Source organism: Sporothrix schenckii (assembly GCF_000961545.1).
Source record: "Sporothrix schenckii 1099-18 chromosome Unknown Cont49, whole genome shotgun sequence".
NCBI lineage: Eukaryota > Fungi > Ascomycota > Sordariomycetes > Ophiostomatales > Ophiostomataceae > Sporothrix > Sporothrix schenckii.
The window spans coordinates 3710179-3734283 of record NW_015971150.1 but is presented as its reverse complement, the minus strand read 5'-3'; the positions used below and the strand labels follow the sequence as shown (position 1 = coordinate 3734283).

Here is a 24105-nt window from a genome sequence, read left to right as displayed (position 1 = left end):
AGTAGTACGACATTGAGATGATGAATAGTTTTCATTGTTTTTTTGCTGAGTCCGTAAGTTCTACCTCGTCCACTCAACGCCTTGGACACTGGCCCCAGGCCAGGCCCATCTGACACCTGATGTGGTTGTAGACTTCTCCAGCCAGACCAAAGAGATTATCCGTCCAGTCTCCCATAGCCCGTATCATTTGAAATCGTGTATTCTCTCCGTTCTTCTCGCTTTTGTTTCGTTTTGCTCGTTGTCCATAAACCTCGCAAAAGAATGCAAAACAAGCAAGAATGACGACAAGAAAACCCCCAAAACTCTGGTTGGAAAAGAAAACGACATACAGGAAAATAGAAACCAGTAAACAGATAAAAAAGGCACCCAATGTAATTTTGACCCACACTTTTTATGCTCTTCTTTGTCACGTGTTTCTTGTCGTTTATGTTTTTCTTCAAATCATAAAACAAAGAAAAACACTCGCATACTCTGCATCCTTCGCCTACTCCGCCGGCTCGCGCGGCTCCCTTGGCTCTCTCGGCTCTCGTGGCTCACGGGGCTCTCGTGGCTCACGGGGCTCACGGGGCTCGCGCTGCTGTCCGCCTCCCCGGCCACCGCCCCGGCCGCCCCGCTTGCCGCCGCGCTGGCCGCCGCTGCCGCGCTCGCCCTTGCCCTCGTCGCCCTCCTTCTTCTCGCCGTCCTTGTCGCCCAGGTTCAGCGTCGACGTTGCCAGGCGCTGCGACAGGTCGATCTGGGTGCGGATGGTGTTGGTCAGGTAGGACACCATCAAGACGTCCTGGATGTGGTTGTTGAAATCGTGCTCGATGCTGGCGCTGTCGACCTTGGGCGCCAGCGACATGGCGTTCATCAGGTACTGGCCCAGCGCGTGGTTGGGCTCGCGCTCCTCGTCGAGCACGCCGCTGACAAACTCGGACGTGCGGTCCAGCAAGTCCAGCGTCTGCTCGATGCTGCGGGCGAGGGCCTCGACGTCGGCGACGACCGGGGCGGAGCGCGATTCGAGGTTGGCGGGGGCGGCGGCCGCAGCAACGGCCTCGAGGGCCGAGCGGTCGGCATCACCGTACAGCAGGCGGTGGGGCACCTCGGCAAAGAAGCAGGAGTCGGCGGCGCGGTCCGGGCTGGCGGCGACGGGCGACGAGACGTAGCAGCGGGTCTCGATCTCGCTGCCGGCCTCGGTGCTGATGGTCAGATGCACGGCGGGGTGGGGGAAGGTGCCGGTGTCCGGGGCGGCGAAGAAGTTCTGGATGAGGGCCGAGAAGGAGTTGAGCTCGTGCGAGGTGGTATACCAACCGAGCAGCGACTCCCGCGGCGCGGCCTTGAGGGTCAAGGCCAGCATGTTCTTCTGGTACTCGACGTCGACCTCGACCTGGTCGTCCGTCTCGGTGTGCGGAATGGCGAAGCACGAGCGCACCTCGGCCTCGAGGCCGTCCTCGGACCGGACACCAACAAGCGCGCCAATCACGCGCGTGGACTGCGTCGACGAAGTCTCTCTCCGAACAGCATGATCGAGGATGGACACAATGGCCTATGGAAGAGGACAGACGCGGGGAGTCAGATACATATAGCCATGCGACGGGGAGGGGGGTGAGGAAGAGGGAGGAGAAACGACGGCAAGGAGAAGCACAAGAAAGGACGACCTACCTGGGGCTGGATGGTGACGGTGATGGGCGAGACGTTGGCACTGAAATTCGCGGACGCCGCAGGCACGACGGGACGCGCCAGGTGGAGGAACTGCTCCTTCTCGAGAGCCATGATTGCGGTTGCGGGTCGGCGATCGATAAATGAAATGGGTCGTCGATGAAGAGGGGCGAAAGGCAAAACACGCGATGCTGTGTGCGGCGGTCGAACTGTGAAAATAATGGCGATGCGGGACGATAAATGACGCGAAACAATGGCGAACGTGATGACGACGCTTTTTGGGGCCGGAAAATGGGGGTCAAGGGGTGTCGTTGGAGAGGGCTGAGGGCGTCCCTTTTTCGCTAGCTGGCCGCTGTTGAACAGAGGACGTTGGAAAATCGTGCAGAATTAATTTTGAGGGCATTCGCATTTGCTGGTGGGGTTTGTTGTGCGCGCTAAGATAAGGCAGATAAGAGAAAATGTGGCGCAGATTGTGGCACTTTTTTTTTGAACGACGAGGCTGCAGGGTGTCGGTCGATCCTGCCCATTTATATGAGAATGCGCCTATGAGATCAGCGCTTGTGCAAGCATTTTCACTGCTGTTGAGGAAGGTGCAAATCAGCAGCACAACAACACAGACTAAACTTCTCACCACCCATACATCAGCCATGGGCCCTGGACCGAAATTTCGCGGCCGCGGTGGCCCACGAGGAGGTGGTGCCCGTGGAGGCGGTGCGCGAGGCGGCGGTATGCGCGGCAGTGACCGGGGAAGCCGTGGCCGTGGCAGAGGTCGCGGCAGAGGAGCACGAGGACGTGCCCGGGCAGCTCGTTTTGACAGCTCTCGTCTTGCTGCACAAGAGGAGTAAGTTTAGAGCGGCGATTGGTTTGTTTTGTTGATTTCATGATTCATGACATGAATAGATTAATAAATAAGGATACAAATACCCATACTAACGTTGTTGGCAGCGCGGACGGACAAGAGTCTGAGCCCGAGTCCCTAAGTGAGGACGAGGTCGAATCGGATATTGAAGAGTCTGAGGAGGAGTCTGACTCTGAAAAGAAAAAGGAGGCCTACCGGTCACTGATGCGCAGCTTCGAGAGCCGCTTAGCTGCAGCGCCGGCGGCTAAGCGGCGAAAGCTGGAGCACGGCACCATTGCAAAGGCAGCTGGGGATGAGAGCAACGATGAGGATGGCGTGGAAGATGAAGAGGAGGAGGAGGAGGAGAGCCGTGGTGACGACGACGACGGTGAAGACGGGGACGATGTCGAGGGTGAGGAAGGCAAGGATAAGGACGTCGAATATATGGACGAAGACGACGAAGATGACGAAGATGCCGAAGACCGCCTAGACATGGACGGCAATGCCGACCACGGCGACGATGACGACGAACTGGTGGACACAACAGACCCCTTTGAGTCGCATTACTCGGCACCGGACCTCAAGGACGTCGAGTTGCGGCTGGAGGCCATCCAGGCCGACAACTGGGCCACGTCCAAGACCAAAACCAACGACACACGCCAAATCTTCACGCTGCCGCAAACAGCAGCGGCCGACTCGTTTTCTGCGCCTCCGCCAGTGAAGACACCACAGCAACTGAAGCTGAAAAAGCGCCTGGCAGACATCAACACAGCGGCGTTTGGCCAGGTCGAGCAGACCGTGGCACCTCTGCTGTTCAACTACTACGACACTCTATTTTGCGAGCGAAACCCGCAGAATGGCGATTCCCTGCGGAAGCTCGCTAGCTTGCACGCTGTGAACCATGTTTTCAAGTATGTCACTGCACCCTCAACGGTTGGCCATTCTCCATCATTCGTTCGCAAATAGTCTAACATGCCAGAACTCGCGACCGCGTGATGAAGAACAACGAGAAGCTGGCCAAGATTGCACGCAGGAAGCAAGAAAACGGCGAGGAGACGGACGACGAAGACGACACGGAGGATGGTGCATGCCGCGATCAGGGGTACAACCGGCCCAAGGTGCTCATCTTGCTGCCGACACGCCAGTCCTGTGCACGCATGGTGGATGCCATCTGCGCCGTGTGCCGCCCCGAGCAGCAGGAGAACCGCAAGCGGTTTGACGATGCATACGTCGACAAGAGCTCGACCATTCCGGAGGACCGGCCAGCCGACTTCCGTGACCTGTTTGAGGGCAACGACGACGACATGTTCCGCCTGGGCCTCAAGTTCACGCGCAAGACGGTCAAGTACTTCTCGCAGTTTTACAACTCGGACATTATCCTCGCCAGCCCGCTCGGTCTGCGCATCGCCATGGGCTCCGAGGACACGCTGGCGACGTCGCTGGCAGAGTCGAAGCGCAAGGGCAAGCCCAAGACGGACTATGATTTCCTGAGCTCCATCGAGCTGGTGCTGCTGGACCAGGCTGATGCGCTGCTTATGCAGAACTGGGAGCACGTCGAGCACATCTTCAGCCACCTCAACCTGCTGCCGCGCGACAACCACGAGTACGACATCAGCCGTCTGCGCAGCTGGTACCTGGACGACCGCGCCAAGTACTACCGACAGACGGTGGTCTTCTCCGCCGTGCACACCCCGGCGCTCTCGGAGCTGTTCCGGCGCTTCTGCCATAACTGGGCGGGCCGTGTGCGCGTGCAAGCGGCAGAGTACAAGGGCGTCGTGGGGCGGATCGGCGTGCGCGGCGTCAAGCAGACGTTCTCGCGCTTGGAGTCGCCGAGCATCGAGGCGGAGCCGGATGCGCGCTTCGACTACTTCACCAAGGCGGTGGTGCCGACGCTGATTGCCAAGACGCGCGGCGGCAGCGGCAGCACGGCCGCCCACGGCAGCAGCGGCGTGCTGGTGTTTATCCCGTCGTACCTGGACTTTGTGCGGGTGCGCAACTGGTTCGCAACGTCGGTGGCCGTGGCCCACGTGACATTTGGCGCCATTTCCGAGTACGCGTCGGTGCCGGAAGCGTCGCGGGCCATGTCGCACTTTTTGACGGGCCGCCACCGCGTGCTGCTGTACTCGGAGCGCGCGCACCACTTCCGGCGGAACCAGATCAACGGCGTGCGCACCGTCATCCTGTACGGACTACCGGAGAACCCGACGTTCTACACAGAGGTCACGGGCGGGTTCCTGGCACGCAGCCAGCGCAGCCAGAAGCTGGAGCCAGGCCAGGGCAAGGTGCGGGCCATGTTCTCGCAGTTTGATGCGTTCAAGCTGGAGCGCATTGTGGGCAGCGCGAACGTGGGCCAGATGCTGCGGGAGCGCAGCGACACCTTTGTCTTTGAGGAGGACAAGGCGTTTTAGGCCGGTAGAAGGGAGGAAGACATGGAGTCTACTGTCGGTATTTCCAGATTGCATCGCATTGGAACTTTCCGCACGGATCGAAGTGGATCTACAAAAGCATATTGGCGCGTTATTTGGTTCAGCATCTTGCCCGTCATTGTTCCAGGACACGAACGGAGTATCGCATAATCGCATAATAGATACATTGTTTCATAGACGGAGTTTTACTGTATATCTTACATGGTGTATCGAGTTGGTGCTGTACAAATACCAAGACACCCAGTGTCGTTTTCCCTTGCTATCGTTTCTTTCCCTCTGTCCTTCACTTTTGTGCACTGCGATTCCCTCCCGGTCGTTCCCTCTCTCCTCCCCCCCCCCCGCCACCCCCTATCCTACTAACGGCAGGCTCCGTATCCGATCTCCCAGCGTCTTCTTTGGCGGCGGCGGCGGCGGCGGCGGCGGCGGTGGCGTCTGGTTCTTGGGCTCGCCGATGTCGTTGGACAGCGCCTTAGCCGACCTCCGGCTCTTGGGCGGACTCCAGTAGTCGTGTGCAGGCTTGGCCCGCTTCAGGAGCTCGTCGGCGTCGGGCGTGCGCTGCGAGATGATGGGCTCCAAGTCGGCCAGCTGCACGCCGGCCTCGTCGAGGCGCAGCCGCTGCGTCCTGCGGACCATGCGCTCGAAATCGTCCTCGCCGTTCTGGCGGAAGCGCGTGACCTTTTCGCGGTTGCGCTGGGTCAGGTCCGTGTGGTCGCGGCCCAGGGCGCGGTCACGGGCGACGGCCGCAGCCGTCATGGCGAAGCGCATGTCGTAGGGCCCGTCGACGAGCTCGAGGATGGCGGACTGGGCCTGGTCGTCCTTTTTGGGCTCGGTGCGTAGGACCCGCGTGTAGCCGCCGGGGCGGTCGGCGTAGCGGGCCTTTAGCGCACCGAACAGCTTGGGCATTAGGAGATGGGGGGTCTACAGGGTCAGCATGTGCGTATGGGTGTGCGTGTGCGTCAAGTTGTCATGGCGAGCTCTGAACTGTCACTCACGTAAAGAATGGCTTGGGCTTTCCGGCGGGTCTCTTCGTTGTCGCGCTTGGCCAGGGTAATCAGCTTCTCGGCCAGCCGCTGGGCCTCCTTGGCCTTGTGCCATGTTGTGTGTATTGACTCGTGCTTGACGAGCGACGAGACCAGGTTGCGCAGCAGGGCCTGGCGATGTGCAGACGAACGGCTCAGATGCCGGTATTTGACCAGACCACCGGCCATGGCGACGGTGGACGGGGAGGACGGTGCCGGTCGGCAGGACTGGCTGTCTCGTCGTCTCGAAGTCGTACACGGCTCTCCAGGCCAAATTGGCGTCGTACGTCGGCGGGTGGCAGGGGACAAGAAGGCTCGTGTCGTCGACTGCCTCGTGAGGTATGAAGTCGATGCTGTGGAGCACTTTGGGCATCTCGAACTTTTCTCCCACTAAAAGTCGAATCACGTGCGGCTGTTTATTCGCTCCTGCCAAATTGGTGGGTCGGGAATTGCCTCGTGCCTTCTCTGTTCGTTCCTGCTTACAGCTAGCACTCGATGCGCTGATCGTAGTCACTAATAGTGCATTCTCCAGCGTCTTTAGCACGCTGGAGTGCCGCAGGTACCGCTAGAAAGCCGAAAAAATAGCGCGTGTGCGGTGGCCGAATAGCTGCCGATAACGAACATCATCTCCTGGCACGCGAAACCGAAATTCTTTCCGCTTTCGTTTCGTCACCAGAATCCAATACAACGAGACGACCACACACGACACGCTACCGCAGGCATCCAATTGGGCCTCCACGGACGACAAAACCGACGCCTCTCTCTGGCCGACTCAAGCCCTTGTTTTCATTGCCGGCGTCGACACTCAACGCACCGGAGCCATGGGCTTCACCACAGGATTTGTACGACAATTTGCACCTCTCTCCTCGATGTCTACGTCTCCCACTAACCTCGCAGACCGGCGGCGTAACGCTCACGCTCTCGGTGGCCTATCTCACGGTCCTCGCGCACCAGCGCAACCGCCAGCGGCAGTGCGATGTCCTGCGCGCCAACACGACCGTCCTGCGCGCGCTCGCGCTCGCCGACCCCATTACGGCCGCGCGCCTCGCCACGCCCCATGCCGCCGAGACGCCGGCCGACCTCTCGGCGGCGGCCGCCGCACAAGAATTCTACTACCCGTCCAAGGCGGACACGCCGCGGCAGCCACGATCGTCGTTTGTTGAGGAGCTGAAGACGCGGTGGAACGCGGAGGTTGAAGGCGCCGTGCGCAAGGTGCAAACGACCGACTGGGTGGAGGTGCGCGAGAACGCCGAGGGCCGGCTGGGCCAGATCTGGCGGCAGACGTTTGGCGGCGAGGAGGCCGCCGCCACGGCCGCCGCCGCGACAGCCGCGGTCAAGGAACGTGCGGTGGCCGTCACAGAAAGCGTCAAGGCCGAGGCCAAGGACATCCAGGCCACGGCCATTGCGCAGGCCAACGAGGCGGCCGCGGTGGCCAAGAAGGCGGCCAGCCGCGCGGTCGACAAGGGCCGCGAAGTACTGGCCGCCGAGACGAGCAAGGCCCAGACGGCCGCGGCCCAGGCTGCGGGCCAGCTGTCGGAGGTGGAACTGGCGCTGCAGCAGCGCTACACCGGCGCGGCGGAGGATGTGCGGATGAAGAAAAGCGTGGGCGAGCTTCTCGACGAGCGCTACAAGCAGACGGCATGAGTGCAGTGCGTGCCCTGTCCACGGTGCTGTATGATCTGTAAGGATAAGTAACGATAGGGACGGAAAACGGGATAGACGAGGGCGGCATGCATATTTCGCGGTTTCCTGTATATTTTTTATTCGCTTTAATGGCCACACTGCATGGCATAGAGTTTCCCTGTACAGAAGAATACATTTCCTTTGTTCATGCGTTTCGTCTGTCGCCGTTCATGTTGTCGTATTGTCGTTGTTGGCCGGCACTCGCTTACAAGCATACACATACATTACACTTTCCCCCATATGCATAAAAGCGTATCTTGTACACTGTAGTTGGACACTGTTGCAGGCTCCACCAGAGCTGTGTCTGGCCAATCAACACCTCTCCTTTTCTGACCAACGCCAGAGGCGACAAAAGCCGCAAAATCCTCCTCCATACCGCATTGCCGCTCTCAGCAAAGAAGGCACCTTTTTCCTTCTCTCGGCGAATTATCACCACTTTTTGCAGCCCCCAGTCCCCCTCGAGACCGCCCGATTCGCGACGCACGACCACGCACGACAGCGACAGCGACTCTACCGACTGTGGTCAATTGATTGATTGCGACGACAACTGGCCCAAACCGGACAAGAGACCACCGAAAAGAGAACAGCATCCGCCTCGTGTTGTCACCACTCTTGGGGCGTTTCGTCACACAACGTTCATCGCCCCCGCTCTCCGACTTGTTGGCCCTCACCCGCCAACGACGCGCATCTTCCCCCCCTCTCCTCTCCACCGTCACATCCACAGCCATGTCTGCCTCGCTGCGGACAAGGGCCACAGCAGTGCTGCGAGGTCAGTCTTGTCCCACATCGCCGCCCCTCGACGATGCCCTGTTTCCATTGACCCGCGCTGGCCGAGCATATCGATAGTGGACATCTACGTCCATCGTTGTCCTTTCTTATCGTCCGTCTGTTCCTCGTCTCCCAGACTAACTCGTCCCAGCCAAGCCAATGCCCTTTGCCTCTAGCACGACCGCCCTGGTCCCTTTCCGCGCCGCCCCGGCCGCCACCTCCTTCCACACGACCTTCCCTTCCACCGCGCCGCTCTCGTCGTCCGCGCGCCAGAACAACGCTGCCGCCGTTGAGCAGCACCACTCACACGGTGCCACCGGCCTGGCGCGCCGTGAACGGAAAGAGGTGCCGCTGCCCAGCCAGGAAGGCACAAAGGGCCTCGTCCAATACGCACTGTACGTTCGCCGCCGCTCTCCCTCTCTCTCTCTGTTTTCACTTCTTCTCCTGACATGACAGAACCACCCTCGACATCATTGCCAACTGGGGCCGCCAGTCGTCCTTCTGGCCCATGACCTTTGGTCTCGCCTGCTGCGCCGTCGAGATGATGCACCTGTCCACCCCGCGCTACGACCAGGACCGCTACGGCATCATTTTTCGTGCCTCGCCGCGCCAGTCCGACGTCATGATCGTCGCCGGCACCCTCACCAACAAAATGGCCCCCGCCCTGCGCCAGGTCTACGACCAGATGCCCGAGCCCCGCTGGGTCATCAGCATGGGCTCCTGCGCCAACGGCGGCGGCTACTACCACTACAGCTACTCTGTCGTCCGCGGCTGCGACCGCATCGTCCCCGTCGACGTCTACGTCCCCGGCTGCCCGCCCACCAGCGAGGCGCTCATGTACGGCGTCTTCCAGCTGATGCGCAAGCAGCGGAACACGAAGATTACCCGCATGTGGTACCGGAAGTAGACGATCATGCACATCGCCACATTGCGGATTGGCCTTGTGGACGAAACGTATCTGCTACTGGCGGGGAAAGACTGCAAAGTACGAAAAACAAGAGCATCCTTCATCTGACGAGGATGCTGTGCTGGTCCAGGCTTGACATTCCCGGGCTTTTATTTTTGTTGATTTGTGACCATTTTTCCCCATTATTTTTTGTTCCTTCTTTACGCCTCTGCCGTCTCATTTCCTTTTGTTTTCTCGCATTGCCCACCGATTTCGACCACCACATTCACAGTCCTCCATGTTAAATGTACATATATTCTCGGCCCTATTGCGCCTCCAGAGAAATCAAGATGAACGCCAAAAATAAATAAATCACTTTAAATAATCACGCTACGCCTTGTGAGCGTGTTGAGTTTATAGACAACAGCGGACACTTCACGTAAGGTATCATCCATCACACTTAAGCATAGCTAAACGCGGCCAGAGCCAGCATCTACTACGAAACGTATGTAATTAGTATGTTGGGAGGCAACGACTGAGTGACTGTACACGGAGCGACTGCTTTATACAACTGAAGTACAAAAACAAAATAAGAGATTGTGTTGACTAAGCCACCAACCGGTGGGCCACAGGAGGCAAAAGAAAGCAACAAGGGGGGCCAAAGTACAGAAACACAGCATGACAGGATCCAAATTTTGTGCCGTGGGCCGTTCAAAGACGAGGCTCTGCACGTCATGTGTATCGATACGTTCATTTGCTGTAGGCTGACAAGAAAGATGAAAGATGAAGGGGACAACATAAAAGAACACGGAAAGTATAAAAATCAAAATGTAACAATCAAAGATCTGTGGATAAAGGAGATAAAGGGGATAAAAGAACATCAAGGTTGAGAAGCAAAAGCCACAAAACAAGTAAAAACATCCGACGCGCAAGTATGATGGAAAAGCAGTAACGTGTAGCCCAAGAAAAACACGCGCAAGCAAGCGAACGAGTGAAGGAGAGAAAATCAAAATTTAGCACCGGCAGTATCTGAGGGAAGAATAGATATTTGCAATAACGCAAAGGCACGCAAAAGGCGTGGCAACACAACAAGTAAGCACGCTGGTTGCATCTATTCCTGACCAAAACCCATTGTCTCCTCGACAGCAATCGTCATCTTGCCCTGGAGCGTTTCCAAGTTCTTGTACGGAGGGAGGTCCAACCGGTTGAAGCTAAAACATTCTTGTTAGTCATGTCGAAAATGTGCAGACACGGGTGCGTGGAAAGGTGCAAGTTGCATACCAAGTGTGGGCTTTAGGCAAGTTGATGACATCGCCCGCCTTCTCAATCGTGAAGCGCCTTGGACCATCACTGCCCTGCAGGTCCTTGAAGCCGTTGACAGGAATACGTGAGGTTCCTGTCGTGAACTGCAGAAGACGCGACTTTTGCTCGCCGTCCCAGGAGCGCACCGTCTGCCAGAAGAACTGGATCACCTCGTCCGACTCCGTGTAGCCGCGGTAGTCCGTGTGCTTCTTCCAGTCGTCGACGTCAATCTCCGCAATACCGCCAATCAACAGCTCCAGCTCGCGCTCGTCAAAGACGTTGATCAGGTCCTGCGGGATGAGCTCGTTGAAGCCTTCCCGGAACGACTGGAACTGCTCCGAAATGCGCTTCTCGATGCGCCACTTAACCATGAGGTCCACGTACTCCTTTTTGTTCTCGTTGGTCACCTCAATATCCCGGCCGCCGGGGATCAGGTCCTCGACCGTCAGCACGCCGAAGCGCTCGTCTTCTGTCGAGAAGGTCTGCTCAAGAATGCCCCCCGAAATGTCATTGTCCAGGATCCATTGAAGCGAGCGGTGGAAATCAGCGTCCACTCCCTCCATGTCGGCGAGGACGACCATCTTTCCCAGCACCATCTTGTACAGAGCGCCAATAAAGAATGCGTCGAGGAACCGTCGGTGGAAAATAGCCAGACCGACAACACGGCCGATAAACTTGAAGTAGTTGAGATGCTCGGGGTTGATGCCCGAGTGGGGGTTGATCTGCAGAGTGTAGTTGTCGTGCGCCGAGTACTCAAACAGGCAGTAGAAGGGGTTGAACATCTCGTGCGACAGGAGGAAGAAGAACTCGCGAGAAAGACCGCCGTAGTCCAGGCCGTCTTCGCCGTCAAACTTGATCATGAGACGCTTCTTCAGATCGTGCGGCGTCTGTCTCGTAATCTCTGCAAACGAGTCTTCAAAGATGTGCGAGCGGCGCACCTTTATGTGGCACTGCCCAGACAGGATACGCATGGCAGGCTGCGAGCGGAAGTAGATCAGCTTCCTCCGGAAATCACGCTTGTACTGGGGAACGTTCTGATCGAGAGACGATGGCAGACGCGGGTCGTCCCAGGTGGTCGTCTTCGTGTTGTGGTCGACAAAGTACACACGAGCGGTATTCGTGAGACGCATTTCCCAACCACTGGGCAGCGGACCGAGCTGGGATACGGGCTGCTGCTGGATAACGCCATTGGAGCTGTTTTGGCCGCCGTACATGCGAATGTATTGCTGTCGGCGGGGGTCAACCCAAGTCGTGGTCCGCGTGTTGTGGTCCACAAAGTACGCTCTGCCTTCGGGAGTCCATCTCTGTTCCCAACCAGGCGGGAGCTCGCCGGTGCCAGGGCTGGTAGCTCCCGTGTGCATAACCGTGCCAGAACTAGGGCCCGCCGCCGCAGCTGCTGCTGCTGCTGCGTGTTGCTGCTGCTGTGGATGGTCTTGCTGGAGCGACGGTGAGCTGGCGCCCGTACGGTCTTCCGGAAGCGTGCGGTTCTGGTGGCGTTGGCGCTCTACCTGCGTCGCCGCTTCCTGGTTGCTTCTTTCCACCGATCCGTTCGCGGTAGGGCGTGTCCAGCTTGTAGAGCGCGTATTATGGTCCACGTAATACTGTCTACCAAGGTTGTCCTCACGGCGCTCCCAGCCAGGGGGGAGACGGCCAAGGTGATCCTCGAACGGACTCATGGTGCTCGTAGTGCGTGCGTGGAGAGCGGCCGCGGCACCGGCTGCAGCACCACCTGCGGACGAGGCTGCCGCAGCAGGCGGAGCGCCGGCCGGCGGCGCTGTGGAAGTGGAAGGCGCGGGCGCTGCCGAGCCACTTGCGCCGGTGTTGGACGCAACAAGGCTAGCAGGGCGAATCGGGAGTGTCGTAGAGTTGGCGTTTGACGCCCCGTTCACAGATCCAGACATTGCAGATGTCGGTCGGTCGTGGGTTCGAGCGCCTGAGGCTGCGAGTGATGTACTATTGACAGACGCACGGCTCGATCCGGACGCCGCAGCAGCAGCTGGTTGCAAAGAATTGGATTGCGAGTTCTGTTGAGGTGCCTGATGCTGGCGAGGGGGAGAGGTTAAATCGGTCGACAGGTTCAGAATCAGCTTTCCGTGGACAACGAGGTTATCGGTCGATTTCTTCAAGTCGGGCGCGAGCATCTGGTCTGTAAAATTGAACGTCCTGGTTAGAAGCAATGAAGATAATGAAGATTTATAAAAGGTCGACGCAAGGGCAGGTTTCCATTCATCAAAATTTCCACTCACCATCTGATTCAGCCAACAGTTCGACGGAGTCACCAACACGAATGTTCACGACGCCCAAGAAGCCCTGGTCCTTCTTCTTAAATTTCCGCTGGTCAAAGACTTGGACCGCGAGTATGCTGTCTTCGTTCACGCGACTAGAGAAGAGTGGTCAGCAAATGGAGGATTCCAGCAGGGCAAAATACGATAATAAGGTGGAATACGCACAAGTCGAAGCTTTCGTTCCAGTAGGGGTTGAGCGTTCTCTTGCAGACTGCAGTCGTCTTGGTCTGTTCGCTGTTGATCGTTGCGACGGCGAAGGGGTCGGGAAAGCCTTTCAAGAAGCAAATTGTGTCAATAAGGTTCAGATACGTGTCTGGAAACAGTGAATATGCCACTTACGGAAAACGTCGCGCTTGTACAGTCCATCGGCAGCGATGACTAAATGGATGTTGGTCAGAACACGAGGCACAAAAGTGGCTTTTGGCGCCGCGGGGTACGCAGCCCAGGGGTTTCGGAAAAAACTTGATGATGCTGTCACGATGGAAGAAACATACTTGTGACACGAAGGTTGGGTTGGCTGCAGTTCGAAAGTAGAGGTTAGCATGATCCGAATGGCGATCAAGGGACCGTGGTCTTCATCTACGTCCACGCAGAGCACAAACGATGCCAGACACCGACAGCGCCCGGGAGTAGTGACGTGGCTGTGGGCAAGGCTGATCGCGAGAAGGTACCACAGAGAAGAAAGGCTGAACTCACGCAGGAAGCCCGGAGTCCATCCGGCTGTTTGCCATGACGAGACGTGGCGTGGTAGATGCAATCGATGCACCTGTGTATGGAAAGGCGGCGGTCGAGTCGAACACGGGCGGGGAGACCGATGCAGTTTCGATCGGTGATGGCTGGAAAAGCCAGCAGAAAGACGATTGCTCAGCGTGCGGCAGGCGGCAGCGAAGGGGTCGGCGAAATGGTCAGGAGCAAGATAATACGCCAACAGGGCGTGGGTGTGTCGAAAGGAGGTACGAGCAATGCAGGGCGCAGACGACGGGAGGCCGCTGGAGGAGAGAGAGAGTAAGATACGGTGGAAAGCGGAGAAGGTTCAGAAAGCGGCAGGACGATGTGATAGGCAGCGAACAAAGGCAGTCTTTAGGTGTAGTTCCCCCCACTTTCTGCAGGATACCGTCCTAAAGCGAAAGCAGTTGCTGGTCGAACTCGGACTTCACAATACGCAGACGCAGGGGAGAAGACACGAGAAATGCTGCGTTGTAGACTGGTTGAAACGTCAAAAGTCCAGAGGCCGGAAAACGATGTGGTTTGAGAATGTTTGATTCGTAATTATTTCTCGTAGCAAGTTGACGATTCAGGGCCTAGCATCAGTTGGGGTGTGGTCGGCAGGATGTGTGTGGTGGGTATCGAATGGGTAGTAGCAGAGTGCTGGTAGCGTTGAGGCTGTGCTGCTGTCCAGACCTGCGCCTCGCTACTGTGCAGCAGCTCTGGAGGATCGCTACGGCTCTGATGATTCCAGGCCAGGAGATGTGCCGTTTTGGTCGACAACGTGCGAGTCACAACAAGAACTTCGAAGTCGGCTTGGTGCCCGGCGGTCTGGAATTCGTCGTACTGTGTGACAACGCTGTTGTGTCTGTGGAACAGGCCAGATCGGTACGATGGCCAGGCCCAATACTTTCCAGCGCTGATGGAGAAAACTGTTCAGGGGCGATAGTCGATGTGGTGAGTGGCGAATAAGGCAGGGTTATGGGGGGAGCGATCAACGGAGCTTGCGGGCGGGTAGCCGGGCAATGACGAGCTGCGGAGACTGGCCAAGGGCTGAACAGAGCAGCCACGCGAAGGGTAAACAACACAAAGTTTTATATTCGAAATGAAGCCGAAGAATCGTCAATTGAGATCACGGTATATGGCAGCCGCAGGACAGGCACAAGGGCCAGATAATAAGATGGAAAGAGGGACGGCAAGAACAACAAAGGAGCGTAACAACCGTGCAACCAGAAGGAATTGAAAGGGGAAATGGACGAAGACCTTCAAAGCGTGTGTTGAAGAGAGGCAGAAGACGGAATATTTCGAGTCAACTGGATACGTTAGGTGAGACGGACAAGAGGACTACGGAGTACAATGCTGACTGCAACGGCAAGATGCAGGAGCAGAGAACGAAGACTAATGAGGAAAGAGCAAAGGCGTGTCAAGAACGAACACAAAGAAGGGGCGACGGGATTGAAGGGCGCAATTCGAAAGAGTCGTGATCTATCAGGGCAAGAACTACTGACGAGTGCAGAAGAAAAGAGGGGCAGGCCAGGCCCAAAACGGTCACGCAGCAATAGACCAGCGCTGAGGCACCCGTAACAAAGCCAGATAACACCAGTAATTACTCCGATGGTGAGGGGGGAATCTGAGTAAAAGTTGCCTTGTCCAAAGCCTGGCCAGAGTAAGAAAATTACGGGCATTCCGACGACTTGCACAGTGCTAAAAGCATGCTTTGGCATGTCCAGCAACGGCTTCCTTATTCGGAGGCAGGCGCGAGGCCTTTAGAAGGATGCAGGATGGGCACGCGACTGCCACCAGGGCCTATTTTTGTCACCTAAGCGACCATGCGCCTTCCGTTTTGAGTGGCCACCACAGGGAGCGAGAGCGAACAACAATACGAAATAGCAGCACATGTGCCGAGAAGGCACGGCATTGGAAAATATAGAATGATGTAAATCGAAAACCGCAAAGGAAAGAACACCCAACGCCTAATATACAACGGAAGGAGTCAACCAGGCCACCTTTTCCTTGCACGAAGGCTACGTCGCAGACCCAAACGTGTCCCAGACCCACAGTAGACGTCCTGAGGCTAATAATGGGTCGAACCTATTTTGTTCAGAGCGGGCAAGATCCTCGACGACTGCCACATTGACAGCCGAATGGATAATCAAAACAGGAAGACAAGAGTCATCTATATTGAAGGAATAAGAGACTCGCAAAGGGTAGCAACGTATTGTCAGACGCGCAAAAATAAATTCAAGGCAAGAAATTAATAGAAAATAATCCCGACAAATGATTCCAGTATCGCCCTTTTCCCGTCCTGTTTTTGTAAAAAGAAAAAAAAAAAAAAAAACTTCCATACTTCCCTTCCTGAATCTTCTATTCGTATCATACAAAGCCGAGACGAAACGCAGCAGTGTCACAGAGATTCTGTGCTGCGTAGGAAGAGAGACTAACACAACAAGCAAGCAATTGTAAGACATGGGACATGACATGGAGAATGGAGAACGTGGTGGCATTTCTGATGAGTTTGGTAGGTGCCGTCACCACGCTCACGCATTCTCGCCTCCCCTCTGCGTCTAGTACGGAGCAAAGCCGCCACGGCCGCGGCCCCGGTAGCCGCCACGGTAGCCACCACGGGGGTTGAAGCCGCCGCGACCGCCAAAGTAGCCACGGCCGCGAGGGAAGCCACCTCGGCCGCGGCCGCGACTCATGCCTGGAACGTTTGTCCGCTTCGGAACAACCTGGGGTGGCGTCGTTAGAGGGCTGTGCAAGAGAAGTCGAGGCGGGCGTGCAGGGAACGGGGGCTCACCTTAATGTTCCTTCCCTTAAAGACACTCTCGTTCAGGACCAGGGCCTGGGCGACCAGGCTGGGCTCGGAAAACTCCACATACGCATATCTACACAACGTCAGCGTCGCTGTCCTAGGAGGGCATTGATACGTGCCAAGCAGAGGGGGTGGGAGCTGACCCTTTCGGCTGGCCGGTAAACTTGTCCAGGAGAATCGTCACCCGGTTGATGGAGCCACAGCTCTGGAAGTGTGCCTGGATCTCCTCGGGCGATGCAGAGTAGTCAACGTTGCCGACAAAGATACTCCGTGAGTCGATGTCTTCTTTGTTTTCTGTGAGCTCCTGGCTCTGGTGGTTGAGGTCCTTTTGCATCTCGCGGAGCTTGGCGGCCTCCTCTTCCATTTCGGCCACGCGGCGCTTCATCTCTGAGATTTCCGTCTGCTCAACCTCCTGCGTCAGGATTTTGCTTTTCATTCTTTCTTTTCTTTCTTTTCTTTCTCGGATGGTGTTCCTCCCCGTCCCCCTCTTTCAACTGGTCCCCCTCTTCACCGCGGTAGTGTGGTTTCTCACCTCGTCGTTGCCGGCCACTTCATCGTTACCGCTGACGTCAAACGACTTGTCGATCGACTCAGTCGTCGGCTCCTCTGGCTTTGTAGTGTCCGCCATGGTGCTGTATGTGTGGTTGAGTTGAGATGCGTTTGCACCAACAGGGAGCCTCGTTATATGGCTCCGTGTAGTCGTTACAAAGAGAACCTTGGCGCAATGCAGACAAATCGGCCCCTAAAGTACGGCAGGTATCGCTCGGAGAATGACTGGGCGTTGCTAATGATGCGTCGGTCGATTCGAACGTCTGCTGCCGAGCAAGGAGAAAGAAAGGTGCGTCAGCATCAAAAGAATTATAAAACCGAGACGAGAAATAGAACAAGCCACACAGCTAGCCTTCCTCTTGCAGAGAAATGCTTCTCGGTCTGCTAATTATAGCTGCCTGACATAGGGCACAAAGACTTGTCGTGTCGGTGCGCTACCCAACGGCTCAGCCCAAGCCGTGGCAGGGTGACAATCAGGGCAGCTCCGTTTTCGTCACAACAGAGAGCCGACGCTGTGATAGAATCCTTGGAAGTTCGCTTGCGAGGGGCGACAGCCGCGTGGACAGCACGGTTGCGTCGCAAAGAAAAACAATGACTTGTGGGTGAAAGTATACTCACGTAAGGGTGCCGCAGCTACAGCTCCAAAAGGTGCGCACGGTGGACTTGTGTCGTCGGCGATGGTTGCGGGCAGAGATCCGGCAAGCAACACAGATTACGACAGCCGAAAACTTTATGGCGCCCTGGTACACAAAGGAAGGACGCGACCGCGATAAGATAAGCAGTCACGTGGGGCTCTGGCATCGGTAAATGCGCTGAAGCCTCATATCATGTAGCATATTGTTGTTTTATTCGACACATCGTCCGCTTTTGTTGAATAAAATAGTCAAGAGCGAGCACGTCTTTTTTGGGCTTTATTTCAATCTTACGCGTTGCTGGTACTTTTGCTGACTTATTGCTGACTTCTGGGATGACATTTCGTATATTGAAAAGTGTGAGAATAGAGTAATAAAAAAAGAAGAAGAAAAAAAAAAAGACTTTCAACAACTTGAGACATAAAGTATGTCAACTTCACACAGAGGACGACATTGTCAATAATGTACAACGAAATTAAAAAACCGAGATTCTCCCCTAATATTTTTGAATAGTAATCTGCTCAACTCCTCACAAAGAGCATTGCAATGCTCCTCCAACAACCGAATCTGTCACGGTCCAAACCGAAGCTATCAGGACGAGAACAAAACGACTGTTTCATTTAAAGAAAGTAGCCGTAGATGTTGGAAACAATGAAACGCGCGCCCTTTGAGTTGGAGCTTCTTGGGACTCCCATGGATCGTATTGAGAGAGATGATGTGATTTGGACGACAACACACCCATAGAGGATGACGTAATTTGATATTTGGCGCTGTGTCGCATCCTTCCAGAGCTGTTTCAGGGGCAATTTAGGCACCAGTCGGTGCTCCATGCTCTTTCTCTCCGTCCCGGAAGGCACCCACTAAGTCAGTGGCTACGGGGGCAATTAATTCCTGACATTGGCTCGGGTGGTTTAGCAGTAGTGACAGGGCTCCCCCCCAGGGCAAGAGCGATCCCTGCCAGGGCCTGGTCTGTACCTGGGACCTGCCGGGCTGCCCCGCAACAACAACATGCCCCTCTCAAAGCAACTGCCCCCCCTTTCTGACATCTGTAATGATACTGAGTGTCTCTGACATCTCGTCATCTGCCTGTGGTGGAGCTTAGACATTGAGCTCCTAGCGAGATTGCACGGCAGTATTGTGGCCTCGTCCTCGTCTCTCCCCAGGCAGCAGTTTGGCAAAAGCAAAATATTAATCCGTTTGGCCTCGAAACGGCAGGAAGACGACAAACAAAAACACAACGGCACATACAAACACCGTCTTCCAAACCCAAGCATGGCTTCCATTACCGTGGATCGCATTCTGGCGGCAGCCCCGGTCACGCTCCGCGGCCAGCCGACACCTCTCTCTGCCGATCCCAAGGGACAGCGCATAGCGTACGCGGTGAGTGTTTGGCCTGAGTTGCGGGTGCCATGAGGAGGTGCGTGGCTGACTCTAGGCCCTCGCCACATACAATACAGTCGGGCAAGTCCATCTTCATCCGGTCCATTGACAACCCGGCAGACTGCAAGCAGTACACGGGCCACACAGCCGCGACCACCGTGGCGCGGTTCTCGCCGTCCGGCTTCTACGTTGCCAGCGGCGACGTGTCCGGCAAGGTGCGCGTGTGGGACGCCGTGGAGGCCGTCAACACCAAGGGCGAGTACCCCATCATCTCGGGGCGGATCAACGATGTGGCGTGGGACGGCGACAGCCAGCGCATCATTGCCGTCGGCGACGGCCGCGAGCGGTTCGGCCACTGCATCACGGCCGACAGCGGCAACAGCGTTGGCGAGGTCAGCGGCCACAGCAAGGTGGCCAATGCCGTGGCGCTGCGCCAGCAGCGGCCCCTGCGCGCGGCGACCGTGTCCGACGACGGCTCCATGTGCTTCTTGCACGGCGCGCCGTTCAAGTTCAACTCCAAGGCCGACGGCCTGCACAAGGGCTTTGTGTTTGGCACGGCCTTTTCGCCCGACGGCAGCACGCTCGTGACGGTCGGCGCCGACCGGCGCATCCAGCTGTACGACGGAAAGACGGGCGAGCCGACGACCACGGTGGGCAGCGACGGCGACGCGCACACGGGCAGCATTTTCGCCGTCAGCTGGTCCTCGGACTCGAAGCGCATAGTCACGGCGAGCGCCGACCAGACGGTTCGCGTCTGGGACACGCAGTCGGGCAAGTCGCTGCAGACGTGGCGGCTGGGCGGCTCGTCGTCCGTGGCGAGCGTGCCCGACCAGCAGGTCGGCGTCGTGTGGCCGAGCGGGCGCAGCGACGACCTGATTCTCAGCATCAGCCTGAGCGGCGACATCAACTACCTCACGTTTGGCCAGGACGAGCCCGTCCGAGTGGTGTACGGCCACAACAAGTCGATCACGGCACTGGGCGTCGAGTCGGACGGCAAGGGCCAGGGCCTGTGGACGGGCAGCTTTGACGGCCGCGTGTGCCATTGGGATCTGGCCAAGGCCGAGGCGCAGGTGGTGGATGGTCAGGCACACACGAACCAGGTGACCCAGTTTGCGTCCCTGGCGAGCCAGCGGCAGACCTACAGTGTGGGCTGGGACGACACGCTGCGAACCGTCGACGAGGGCGCCCTCACGTTTACGGGCTCCGACGGCATCAAGCTGAGCGGCCAGCCCAAGGGCATTGCGTCGACGGACAGCGGCCACGTCTTTGTGGCGCTGGCGTCTGGGAAGATTGCCGTCTATCTCAAGGGCCAGCTGGTCACCGAGGTGCCGACGGCTGACTACACACCGACGGCCATTGCGGCGAGCGGATCGCTTGTGGCGGTCGGCAGCAGCCCCGAGCCGGTCGTGTATGTGTACAAGCTGGATGGCAGCGGCTCACTGAAGCTTCTACAGACGCTCAAGAATTCGACATCGGCGATTTCGGTGCTGTCCTTCTCCAAGGACGGCAAGTACTTGGCGGCCGGCAACGCGAGCGGCAAGATTGTGGTATACGAGTCCGGATCGTGGCAGGTGGCGACGGACCGGTGGTCGGCGCACACGGCGCGCGTCACGACGATAGCATGGAACGACGCGGCGACACACGCGGCCAGCGGCGGTCTCGACACGAATGTGTTTGTCTGGAGCCTGGCCAAGCCGGGCAGCCGGGTCAAGGCGCTGAATGCACATAAGGACGGCGTCAGCGGCGTCGCCTGGGTCGACGGCAGCCAAAAGGTGGCGAGTGCCGGTGTTGACGCAGCACTGAAGATTTGGACTGTCTCAGGGCTACAATAAGCAGCCAGAAGCGTTACAAGGGAAGTGTAGGACGCCGAAACGGCGAGCGACGTCTTTGAGGAAAACGAGGTTGGTTTACATTTGGAAGATGGGCGACAGAGCGTTCAGTGAAGGGCAAACTGAGGTGAATAAGCAATCAGGAATTCTAACTAAACGGCACACGCATGATGATCTCCTTTCGTGATATCTGTATATATGATGGCCGGCTTCTATGACCAGACATTTAGGGTATCCGACTATTGAATAATACATAAGAAAAAGACATATACGGGAGCCCGAAAAGAGGACCAAAACAACCCATAACGCCAACACCATCTACCGCCCAAATTGTAATATTGACCGCCCACCAGCACTCTCCTAGTCTAGTCGCAGCAGATTCGGTTCTGTTGACGCTGTGCCGGGGTCTTGTCCTGCATACACGGCTGCCCAGTCAAACAGGCCGCTCCGCTCGGCCTCTGCAGTCGGAAATGGCGGTTCTTGGTATGCAGGCAGACCTTCAGCCTGTGTCGCCGCCAGAGTTTCCTGCAGCTCTGCAACCGCATCGTCCAAGCGCCTGTTGGTCAGAAAGTAGAACAAGACAATCAAGGAAGAATCCAGGGGCAAACATGCAACCTACCCCAAATCGCCTCGCACAGCCCATCCGGCGTCATGCACGGCATCGGCCAGCTCGGCCTGGTGGTTGCCGAGTAAGTCTGGGTTCGCCACGACAATGAGCGGGACATCACACCGCACGGCCTCCAGGATGGACCCAGAGCCCGCGTGCGAGATCATCGCGCCCGGCAGTCGTCGGTGTGCCTCGCCACGGCAGGGAAGCATCAGCGACGGCATATCGGTGGTGTAGGAGACGACCTCGATGGCCGGCCACTGCGGTTTTGGGGGCCCGTCTGTCTTGGCCGCGTCATCAGACTGCTGGCCCAGAGCCTCAATCTGTTTTAGAGCCCAGTCGTGGTCGGGACCGGTCTGCACGACGAGTTCGCTGAAGCCTCTGGCACCGAGGCCGTCGAGGAAACGCGGCTCGAGCACCTCGCGCAGCAGCTTAATGAAGCTGGCGGTCGCGCCAACAGTCACAAAACACCGCCGGCCATCTGCATGTCCTGGCTGGTTCTTGCCCGGGCCCATCGTGACGTGCACCTGAATTGGTCTGTTCGTGTCTATTTTGAGGTGATTAGTATCAGCTATATATGGGCGAAGCGACGCCCCGTCGGTTTGGGAGTATGAAATGCATGTCAAAGCTTTTAGAATCTGCATTGACTTACAAGATCGGGGCCGTTACAGATGAATTGTAGGTCACGCAGTGTTTTGGTGATGTTCAAAGAGGCGCTGAGATGCCTCAATAGGCCTGAAGCCGCTCTGTAATACTGAGTACAGCCGCTATAGTAGAGCTTTTGGCGCTCTTTGGTGGGGCGCGGCCATCCTGAGCCATTACATAATCACAGTGGGTGGGTACGTTCCGACAAAAGTCGCCTAGCGCCGATTCTCCTTCCAATTGCTCGCGAGAAAAAAACTAGTGCCGTGCGGAAAATCAGTGCCCACTGAACATTCGATCTCTCGATATTGAGACACGCGAGCCGACAAACGGTCAATTGGTTGTTGTTCTCCACGGCACCGGTTCTGTGAGATCGATCAGCGAATTATGGCGAGCGCTTCTTCCCGGTCGCTGCAGCTCGGCATGCGCCGGTGCTGCGCAGCCGCTACGACAAAACCAGCGACGACGACGACCTTTTCCCTATCCTCCAGCAGACGCGCCGTGAGAGCAGCAGCCACAGCAGTCGCAACATCACCTACGGAGAGGGCACGATACTTCTCGAGCACGGCGTGGCGCGGTGCTGACGACGAGGTGCGGTCGTCCAAGGGCCACGAGCGGGAACCTGGGAAGGCGCAGGAGCACAGGAGCTTTGAAGACATGATGCTGGCCGATGAGGACGACGGTTTCAAGAATCTCAGCCCACGGGAGAGGATTGAGGCTGAGCGGGCGATGGCGGACGTGGAACATGCGTTATCCATCGCGAGTCGCCCAGACCGGAAGGGAAGGGACCAGTTCTGGAACGAGGACGAGCCGGAACCGGAAATGGTTCTAGAAGAAGGTCCCGAAGACGTGGACCACAGCGACGAAATGACGAGCATGGGCCACGGCAAGCTCGAGGAGATCCGCGACCAGCGCCACCTGGCACGCATCATTGCATGGGAGATGCCTCTTTTGGCAAGTAAGTGAAGTTGAGTGTCGAGTGTCGAGTGTCGAGTATCCATTTTGTTTCGTGGTTGTTTGTTCTACGTTGTCTTTATTTTTTCCTGCTTCTCCTAACTGCTCTCGCACAGAGTTTGCAAAGCCGTTTGAGCCCCCGAGCAACCAGCAGCCCCTGCGTTTCCGTTACACTTCGTACATGGGCGAGCTCCACCCGGCCGAGAAGAAGGTCGTGGTCGAGTTCTGCCCGTCCGACTTGGGCCTGACGACCGTCCAGGAGAACAAGCTCATGAAGCTGGCCGGCGTGCGCTACAACCCGGAGACAAATATTGTGCGCATCAGCTGCGAGATGTTTGAGCACCAGGCGCAGAACAAGCGCTACCTGGGCGACCTGGTTGACCGACTGATTGCCGAGGCCAAGGTAGGTCCAGTTGCTGTTTCGCTGTTCCACCATGGTGACGGCCACCACTAACCCTCTACCCCCCCTGCAGGACCCTACAGACACTTTTGAAGACATTCCGCTCGACACCCGCCACCACAAGTTCAAGTACAAGCCCAGCTTCCCCAAAGAGTGGCGCTTGACCGAGGAGCGCAAGAAGGAGCTCGAGGCGGCTCGTGCCCAGTGCTACCTGCTGGATCAGACGAAGGCCGCCCAGGGCACGCTGATCGATGGCGTCCAGCGCATCCAGGCTTCCCTGGCTGCGCCTGCATCTGCCCAGAGCGCCATTGGCGACAAGGTCGCAGAGTTTGCTCGGTTGCGACCCGCTCGTCCCCAGACGCCACTCCAGCGATAAATGCGGATGGATGAGATGAGCGTGAAATCATGTAATGTGATGAGACGGGACACGCACACGGCGAGAGCGTCGACTTGACGCGACGCGTTCCACTTGTAAATACATAGTTTGCCTTGGACAAGCCATATTGGTGTCGGCTGTACGAATATTATACAACGATTTTGTTTCCCATTTTAGATGTTCATAATTTGGCCGACTGCAAACTGGCCAGTGGAAAAAGAGCTGTCGCACCGCACTCTCAACGGTGAGGCCACATCTGTGACATCTTCCTTTCTGCCTTTGTATCTAACCGCCATCTTCTCTTGGCTGCCTGCTGTCTTGGAAACGGTATCTACGCGCTAGTCGTACCTGCCAGTGTCGCACGTCGTTCCTTC

General features: G+C 57.1%; 9 protein-coding genes across 9 annotated transcripts; 4 read left to right on the top strand and 5 right to left on the bottom strand.

Annotated features, from left to right (window-relative positions):
• Positions 1-484: 484 nt before the first annotated feature.
• Positions 485-1752, bottom strand: SPSK_05329 (translation initiation factor 3 subunit F; the record flags this gene model as incomplete). Its single annotated transcript, XM_016732078.1, has 2 exons — positions 485-1525; positions 1642-1752. 2 exons carry the CDS (start codon positions 1750-1752, stop codon positions 485-487), a joined length of 1152 nt encoding a protein of 383 aa, XP_016583720.1.
• Positions 1753-2285: 533 nt separating this feature from the next.
• Positions 2286-4884, top strand: SPSK_04960 (U3 small nucleolar RNA-associated protein 25; the record flags this gene model as incomplete). Its single annotated transcript, XM_016731718.1, has 3 exons — positions 2286-2479; positions 2539-3387; positions 3456-4884. The coding sequence occupies 3 exons, from the start codon at positions 2286-2288 to the stop codon at positions 4882-4884; spliced, it is 2472 nt and encodes an 823-aa protein (XP_016583719.1).
• Positions 4885-5250: 366 nt separating this feature from the next.
• On the bottom strand, positions 5251-6294 carry SPSK_10613 (50S ribosomal protein l17; the record flags this gene model as incomplete). The annotated part of the gene is made up of 3 exons (XM_016736953.1): positions 5251-5820; positions 5895-6153; positions 6209-6294. 3 exons carry the CDS (start codon positions 6292-6294, stop codon positions 5251-5253), a joined length of 915 nt encoding a protein of 304 aa, XP_016583718.1.
• Positions 6295-6742: 448 nt separating this feature from the next.
• On the top strand, positions 6743-9279 carry SPSK_10612 (uncharacterized protein; the record flags this gene model as incomplete). Its single annotated transcript, XM_016736952.1, has 5 exons — positions 6743-6763; positions 6819-7523; positions 8057-8471; positions 8524-8767; positions 8829-9279. 5 exons carry the CDS (start codon positions 6743-6745, stop codon positions 9277-9279), a joined length of 1836 nt encoding a protein of 611 aa, XP_016583717.1.
• A 1090-nt stretch (positions 9280-10369) lies between these two features.
• SPSK_04890 (E3 ubiquitin-protein ligase NEDD4) lies at positions 10370-13576 on the bottom strand (the record flags this gene model as incomplete). Its single annotated transcript, XM_016731650.1, has 6 exons — positions 10370-10469; positions 10540-12706; positions 12807-12940; positions 13011-13158; positions 13185-13498; positions 13542-13576. The coding sequence occupies 6 exons, from the start codon at positions 13574-13576 to the stop codon at positions 10370-10372; spliced, it is 2898 nt and encodes a 965-aa protein (XP_016583716.1).
• Positions 13577-16114: 2538 nt separating this feature from the next.
• Positions 16115-16990, bottom strand: SPSK_05497 (polyadenylate-binding protein 2; the record flags this gene model as incomplete). Its single annotated transcript, XM_016732242.1, has 4 exons — positions 16115-16279; positions 16348-16435; positions 16506-16774; positions 16895-16990. 4 exons carry the CDS (start codon positions 16988-16990, stop codon positions 16115-16117), a joined length of 618 nt encoding a protein of 205 aa, XP_016583715.1.
• Positions 16991-18815: 1825 nt separating this feature from the next.
• On the top strand, positions 18816-20755 carry SPSK_05101 (uncharacterized protein; the record flags this gene model as incomplete). The annotated part of the gene is made up of 2 exons (XM_016731852.1): positions 18816-18923; positions 19001-20755. 2 exons carry the CDS (start codon positions 18816-18818, stop codon positions 20753-20755), a joined length of 1863 nt encoding a protein of 620 aa, XP_016583714.1.
• A 357-nt stretch (positions 20756-21112) lies between these two features.
• SPSK_05538 (beta-1,4-N-acetylglucosaminyltransferase) lies at positions 21113-21874 on the bottom strand (the record flags this gene model as incomplete). The annotated part of the gene is made up of 2 exons (XM_016732282.1): positions 21113-21308; positions 21372-21874. The coding sequence occupies 2 exons, from the start codon at positions 21872-21874 to the stop codon at positions 21113-21115; spliced, it is 699 nt and encodes a 232-aa protein (XP_016583713.1).
• Positions 21875-22388: 514 nt separating this feature from the next.
• On the top strand, positions 22389-23731 carry SPSK_05298 (37S ribosomal protein Rsm24; the record flags this gene model as incomplete). The annotated part of the gene is made up of 3 exons (XM_016732048.1): positions 22389-22959; positions 23072-23358; positions 23429-23731. 3 exons carry the CDS (start codon positions 22389-22391, stop codon positions 23729-23731), a joined length of 1161 nt encoding a protein of 386 aa, XP_016583712.1.
• Positions 23732-24105: the final 374 nt, after the last annotated feature.